General features: G+C 31.4%; 1 protein-coding gene across 1 annotated transcript; it reads right to left on the bottom strand.

Moving 5' to 3' along the window:
* Positions 1–2,765: 2,765 nt before the first annotated feature.
* On the bottom strand, positions 2,766–5,525 carry LOC117927371 (beta-xylosidase/alpha-L-arabinofuranosidase 2-like). The gene is made up of 6 exons (XM_034846873.1): positions 5,201–5,525; positions 4,944–5,113; positions 4,754–4,851; positions 4,245–4,595; positions 3,719–4,129; positions 2,766–3,627 (listed from the first exon to the last, which is right to left on the bottom strand). Exons 1-6 carry the CDS (start codon positions 5,462–5,464, stop codon positions 3,056–3,058), a joined length of 1,866 nt encoding a protein of 621 aa, XP_034702764.1. The 5' UTR covers positions 5,465–5,525; the 3' UTR covers positions 2,766–3,055.
* Positions 5,526–7,880: the final 2,355 nt, after the last annotated feature.

The following is a 7,880-nucleotide window of genomic DNA, read 5'->3' as shown; positions in this document are numbered from 1 at the left end:
CATTCGTTGAGGTGCTGGATTTTTTTTTTTTTTTTTAACTTAATTCCAATGGAACTTAACTTAAAACTAAATAGTACTTAATATTATTAAATATTAAATTGTTTATTTTTTAATATTTTATTTTTATCGAGTATTAAGTTGTTTGTCTTTTATATGCTAAAAATCAACATCTTAATGTATTAAGAAAAATAATTTTAAAATTAATTCTTATTTGATAAAAAATAATTTAACATATTTCTAAAAATTTTAAAATAATAGAAATTATTTTAAAGGTTATTGAAATTGAAGCCGTGGAAGAAGAGAAAGAAGGTGGTGGTTCAAGTAAAGTGATGAAATAGGATGGTGATAAAGGATGGGGAGACTCGTTATGATGACAAGGATTGGGGGTTTAGATTTTTGTGTGGGTTTAAAAATGTTACTTTTTTCATTAAAAGAAAAATAAATATTTTGGTTTAATTTATTCTATGAAAAATATTTAAGAATAAGTAATAAATTAAATTAAAAAAAAAAACATTTAAAATCTGAAAACAAATTATTTTCAACAACTAGTAAAACAAAAAAAAAACAAATGTCCTATAAAACTTTAACATTTCAATTCAATCTTATCTTTGATATTCATAATAACGATTGATTATCCGGTAGATTATCAATCATTACTAGTGAATTTATTTCAAATATTAACTTCAAAGCTTGCTTTCAATATTAAAGATTAACCATTATTGAAAAGGTGTGTAATAATGTTCTTTTTTGCTTAGTTAATCTTTTCTTGACTTAAATCCTTTCAAATTTCAACTTCCTTTCACAAATGAACTTCTAAACCAAAACCCCATTCAAGAAATTACCGGATAACAAAGAATTGAATGATTTATCTTAATAATGGAGTATGGCAATTAGCAACTAGAATAAACTGGTGTAATAAACCTTACTAGCCTCAAGTATAAGGCCAACAATAATCTATTTAAGAAATTCTACTTATTATTTATATTGTAAATGATCACTTCCTAAAATAGAGCATCTTGTGTTTTTTATTTATTTATTTAATTTTAAATAGAAATTAAAACTAAATAGTGTTTAATAGTATTAAGGATTAAATTATTTGTTTTTATAATATTTTATTTCTATTAAACAATAAAAAAAAATCAATATGTTACTTTTTTTATTTAGAAAAAGTCAAATATTTTAATTTTTTCTATTCAACCAAAAATTTATAATAAATCACGAAAAAGTAAAATAATAATAATAAAACATTTATAAAAAATAAATTGCTTTCAGTAAAAAAACTAAAAAAACAAACATCCTCTTACTAAAATTTTGGGTCATTCGTATCTTAGTTTTATTCAATTTTTCTTTATAACAACTTTGTTAATTTGTGGCAAATTGAATTATTATGAAATTAAGGTGGTTTGATATATTTTTAGTCAATAAATACAAGAAATTTTTAAAATTGATTTTGAGTAAGAAGTTGGATTTGAGTGTTGCAAAAACTAAAGATCGAAAAGGAAAAAAGAAAAAAAATAAAAAAGAATTTTTCAATCAAAATAAAGTCAAAATTTTCCACCTTATATCAATACAAAATTTTTCCACCTTAGTTAATCTTTTCTTGACTTAAATCCTTTCAAATTTCAACTTCCTTTCATAAATGAACTTTTAAACCAAAACCCCATTCGAGAAATTACCGGATAACAAAGAATGGAATGATTTATCTTAATAATGGAGTAAGGCAATTGGCAACTAGAATTAACTGGTGTAATAAACCTTACTAGCCTCAAGTACAAGGCCAACAATAATCTATTTAAGAAATTCTACTTTTTATTTATATTGTAAATGATCACTTCAGCATCTTGTGTTTGTTTTTTTTTTTAATTTTAAATAGAAATTAAAACTAAATAGTGTAACAGTATTAAGGATTAGATTATTTATTTTTATAATATCTTATTTCTATTAAATATTAAAAAATAAAGAAAAATCAATATGTTCTTTTTCTATTTAGAAAAAGTCAAATATTTTAATTTTTTTCCTATTCAACCAAAAATTTATAATAAATCACGAAAAAGTAAAAAAAAAAAACATAAATAAAAAATAAATTGTTTTCAGTAAAAAAAACTAAAAAAATAAACATCCTCTTACCGAAATTTTGGGTCATTCGTATCTTAGTTTTATTCAATTTTTCTTTATAACAACTTTGTTAATTTATGGTAAATTGAATTGTTATGAAATTAAAGTGGTTTGATATATTTTAAGTCAATAAATACAAGAAATTTTTAAAATTGATTTTGAGTAAGAAGTTGGATTTGAGTGTTGCAAAAACTAAAGATCTAAAAGGAAAAAAAAAATACAATCAAAACAAAGTCAAATTTTTCCACCTTATATCAATACAAAATGAATCTCCTTTTTTTTTTATGAAAAAAAAAATGATAAGTTGAGGCACAAATACCTCTATTAAGAAAAGATTGTCGCCATTAGAACTTATAACTCAATAATAAGCCTTTGGAATTTAATTTTTATTCTCAGTCAAACAAAGACTCACAGCCTTTAATCAACCCAATGTTGAATTTTAATGGATTGAGGTAAAACATTGCTCTTGAATCAAAAGAGATAAAACTCTAATCTATAGATATGAGATAAGAGATAAGAGATCAGAGCAGTTGTTCCACAGAAGCCAACCCTTGACCAGGCATTTTAAGCCAGCCAACCCAACAAAAACTTGTTTTTCAATAAATTAAAAACAGCAGATTATTTGAAGCAGTTTGCTTGTAGACTTGAAATTCACAATTAAGTTCAAATTAAACTCAATTAAACTTGGGTATTGATAATTTGCTTGTCTACACTGAGAAACCATGCATTTTTTCCACCTCTACAACACACAGGAAAACAGGAAGAAATTTCAAAATGGAAACTTCATTTGGATTTCAAAATTTTGATTTGAACAAATTGGGGCCAAATGACATATTTTTGAGAATTTGCTTTAACTCTCTCAACTTATTGTAGTTCAATTTCCATCTTGATCTTTACCCTTTTCATTTGAAGACCAGCATTTTTTCTGCTGGAAGAGTATTCAAATCCTCACATTCAAGGAGTGTTTCAAGTTTCCCACATGAAGCACATGCAGTCCTAAGGCAACTTTTCGGGTTCCAAGCTCATCAACAATGCTCAAATCCTTGCAAACATCCACCTTGAACCTCACCAGGGCTTTAGCTTTTGCAGTCACAAAGACTTTCTCAAAGCCCAGTAAGTGCTTCTGGGGTGAGTTGTGTACTGATGGGGGAGAAGAAAATAAGAAAACCGTATGACTTCCGCTTATGTTTCCCGCATTATTGACTCTTAGATGGATATCAAAGGCTAAATTCTGGCAACTTTCCTGCACAGCGTCCACAGACTTGCATTTTGATGAGTGACAACTGTGACCCTCCTCTATGGGGATTGAGACTGATTTAGGTGCTTGAACAAGGTGGTGGTTGAACTGGGTATAGCTTAGTCCATCTCCAAATGTGTAAATGGTTTCCCCAGTGTAAAACCGGTAAGTCCGACCAGGATAGCCACTGGCAGGATCTGGTCTCATATTCATATTTGTCATCGGAACCTTGTCTACATACGACTGAGGATACCATGTCATGGGTAGCCTTCCACCTGAAAGATAATGATTCATGGTCATAAGACTTATACCAAAATGAAAAATGTCTGATAAGTTGAAAACTAATCCAAGGAGAGATGGACTTACTTGGATTGTAAAAACCAAAGATCACATCTGCTATGGCAGCTCCACCAGCTTCACCAGGGTAACCGACCCACAGGATGCTTGTAATTTTGTCATCATTTTTAGCAAATGATATATCGAATCCCCCTCCAGACATTACAACAAGAATCACGTTTCCTTTGGATGCCTTGGCAACTTCTGTTATCAAAAGTGGCTGCTGTCCTGGAAGCTGAATGTTGACCCTGTCACGGCCCTCCGCCTCTATAGATTGATCAATACCGACTATAAGAACCGTGGCATCTGCTGCTGCTGCTATTTTCTTAGCTTCGTCTATTTGTGCAGTGCCACATGCTGCATTGGAGCATCCCGGCAAATACGTAGTTGCAACCAAGGCCGTTAGGCCCTGCAAAGGGGTTGTATATTTACATGGGGTGCCTGCAAAACTTTCCAATAATATCAGCAAAAGTAACAATACTTGAATCATTTGGCCACATGGCTAGTTGAGGAGAATGCAGAGATACATAGTGAGATTGCACTAATCATTGAATACCTTCATAGTTTCCGATCATTGTTTTGGTGACATTGGCATTGGGTCCTATTACTGCCAAGGTTTTGATGGCAGTGGGAGACAGAGGTAGGGATCCTTTGCTATTCTTAAGTAACACGATCCCTTGCCTGGCGGCTTCCCGAGCCAGCTCTTGGTGCTCTGATGTGCACACATCTTTTGGACCAAGCTTCCCATAAATTGCCTTACTCGGGTTGCCATCAAAGAAGCCAAGTCGCATCAGTGTAGCAAAATTGTTGGAGACAGCTTTATCAACTGGAGACTCATCCACAAGTCCACCTTTCACTGCAGCTTCAGTGTGTTGGCCAAGGAAAGATCCACAGTTGAGGTCCAACCCTGTTGCATTACAGCAACAACACAAACCCCTTTAGCAACTAACCACTAAGCATTTCTATTTGCATAAATCATACTATTTAGTATTGTTCAGAGTCAAGAATTATGCTGTATTAATGTACATGAAGCCATAAATTTAAAGATGTAAGCAGTGAAGTCACCTGCCAATATAGCCTTGGCTGCAGCCTCCTCAGGTGTCTTGGTGTAGTGTTGAGAATTGTAGAACACATCTACTGAATCACAATCCGAAACTATGTATCTGCAGCAGCCCAAGATTCATGTAAATATAACAGAGCATTAGCTCAGCCAAACTGTAAATGGTATTTATAGATTAGGTAGAACTCATAATACCCATTTAGTTTCCATTCGCCTCGGACAATCCCTGAGAGGAGATCAGGATCAGCACAAGCTGGCTTCCCATTAACTTGGTTGTAAGAACACATAACACTGGCAACATTCCCATCAATAACACAGCTTTTGAATGGGGGTTGAAATGTATCATCCATATCTTGCTTTGTCACCTAACTCACCCAACAGAATATGCAAGAGTGTTGGTAGTACAAAACAGAAATATTAGTGTAATGGAACATACTTCAAACGAAAATTACCACTGCATTGAAGTGGAAGCGATCAACTCCTTTCCAATTATCCAAATCATAGGCAGTATAGTGTTTGCAGCAAGCAGCAACCTTAAGCCGGTCAGGGCTACCATCATCGCTTTGTTGCAGGCCTCTGACATAACCTGATGCATACTTGCTTGAAAGCAGTGGGTCCTCTCCTGGAGTCTCCTGGCCTCTTCCCCATCTGGGGTCTCGGAATATGTTGACGTTTGGGGACCAAAATGTCAACCCTGCTAATCCAACATTGTACATTGCTCTGGCTTCAGTGGAAACCACCTGCTCATGACCACTGATATCATCTTTCAAGCCATTGAACAGATAAAAATTAGCTGTAATTAACTTGAAATGATCTGGGTATTAGATTTTCCAGCGCATTATACAGTACAGCATCCCATTAATGTTGGGAAATTGTCGACTTCATACGTTTTGAAAATGAAGCTGGAAGTCATCCACAAAAGTCCTGTTGCAGGTGGAAGTTTTCAGGTAAATTTAAGATTCCACCTACTTCCTGTGACCAACCATTAAAAGATGATATACATCTCTGGAGTAGCAAATTGCCTGGAAACGGCAGAAATACATAACTTCGAGCCCAATAACTATGGCTTCAGCTACTACATCTAAACAATTATTTCAATCAATTTGAGAAAAATCCTCAGATTTTTTTCTTATTTGATACTCTGTTACACTAGTGAATCAAATTTAAGATACAGGGTGAACAGAGCAAAACCACAATCCAAGTCCTTAAGACAACAATAATAGCATAAGCATCATCGAAATCCTCAAACAACAAAGACAGTCAAAATCTAATCCCAAAAGTTCCCAATTGGCCGAGCCAAGAATCATCATGTAAAAAGCTTATCCGAATAGAACCCATTAACCATAAAGCAATGAATAAAGAACACAAAATGTGGTAGCCACTTGATGTAGTAATGTCTATGGTACAAAGACATGGATCAAATCCAAGACTAGACCTGCTTGTCTTGTTCATGTCATCAAGGGCTCATTTTTTTCTAAAGATGGAAACAGAACTGAATCTATAGTATACCTTTCTCAACCTCATAAATTTACCAACAATCTTTGTCCCCCACCAAAAAGAAAAACCCCAAAATGCAAATATAAATCCACCCCATTACTGAATCCAATTGTGGAAGCAAGCAAATGTGCTTATATGCAATTTATATGATCAAAAACCCATATCCGAAATCAAGTTTTTGAATAAAAAATTCATCATCTGTAAATAGAATTTTATGTTTGAAAACTGTATTTTGAAAATTTTGTGTCAAAATAAGAATAATATTAACATTTTCAAAATTTTAATTAACTAAAAATTTACTTCAATAAATGGTCTACCTTGCAAACCCCCCCCCCCCCCACCCCAAAAAGAGAGAAGAGAGGAGAGAGGAGAGACTAGTCCTGTCTTGGTTGGCAATTGTTTTCGAAAACAGAATTTTGTTCTCTAGAACATATTTTTGTTTTGCACAACAAAAAAAAAAAAAGAAAGAAAATACCTTCGACAACTAAAAACTATTTTTTGATATTTTCACTTATTTTTTTAGGATTATTTTAAAAAAATGATTATACAAGTATATAAAATGATTAAAAATAAAGTACTAGATATAACAAATATTTTTAAAAATATTAAAAATAGGTTAAAGATATTTCAGGTTCTAAAATAGATTTTTGTTCTATAAAACATCATAAAACAATTTTCAAAATTTGTTCTCAAAACCTATTTTTCATAACTGTTTTTTTTTTAAAAAAAAAAATTACCAAACAGGGTTAGAGATGTTTTGTTACTACTATTCAAATTAGTTTCCTATCTTTTATAAAAGAAAAAATAAAAAAAATAAAAAATAAAAAATAAAGGTTTCCAATATCAAAAACATATTAAACAATTTTTTTGCCCAAGCAAATTTTTGAAAATTTATTTAAAACAAATTTTGGACATTTTCACTATTAGTTATTTTGAGAATCATTGAAACACGGGAATGATGTCTTTATGAGAATAAATTTCACTTATTTTTCAAGTCATCGTGCTTTGAAACATGTAAAAAATTTGATTTTAAAACCATTACCAAACAAGTCTTGAGTTTTAAAAAACTTTTTATGACTTGTTTATTGTTAAAAATATTTATCATTTTATTTATCATATGAAGACAATATTTTAAAAAGGATTTTATTAAAATTAGCTACAAAGCCACTTGTATATTAAAAGTTTGATTTTTATTAAAATCACATTTACATATAAGTTAAGAAAAATGATTTACATAAGCAGTCATTTTGGTCATTTTTTAATACTAGCTAGGTTTAATTTAGAATGACAGGGGAAAAAAGAGTCATAGCCTCCACCCTCCTTTCCTCCCCCCTGAAAGTGTACTAAGAAGAAGGTTGAGTCATTGGGCAAAAGATCCTGGGTTTACGAGACCTTCAACAACTTTAAAGTCGTCTTTAACACTTATAATTTAAGTTTTGGGAACATCAAACCTAAAGGTTAGTACTTTAACGCTAAAATATCAATTTTTTTTAAAAAATTGATATTACTTCCATTGCTTAGTTCAAAGATTCCAACATGATCAAATTATCTAGATTGGACTAATTAATTAATTTGATGAGCCTATGTGGTTAATTAATCAATTAGGACTTGTTTTGAGTTACATCAATTTTCATG

Source organism: Vitis riparia, chromosome 12, assembly GCF_004353265.1.
Source record: "Vitis riparia cultivar Riparia Gloire de Montpellier isolate 1030 chromosome 12, EGFV_Vit.rip_1.0, whole genome shotgun sequence".
In the NCBI taxonomy this organism is placed as follows: domain Eukaryota; kingdom Viridiplantae; phylum Streptophyta; class Magnoliopsida; order Vitales; family Vitaceae; genus Vitis; species Vitis riparia.
This window is presented reverse-complemented; position numbering and strand designations above follow the sequence as displayed.

Bases quoted from the DNA above. Each gene is read 5' to 3' on its own strand.
- LOC117927371 (XM_034846873.1), bottom strand. From the start codon at position 5,464: ATGTACAATGTTGGATTAGCAGGGTTGACATTTTGGTCCCCAAACGTC. The intron at 4,852-4,943 runs GTATTATGAGTT...GGGCTGCTGCAG, and splicing joins GGCGAATGGAAACTAAATGG to ATACATAGTTTCGGATTGTG. The intron at 4,130-4,244 runs GTATTCAATGAT...AAAGTTTTGCAG, and splicing joins AATGATCGGAAACTATGAAG to GCACCCCATGTAAATATACA.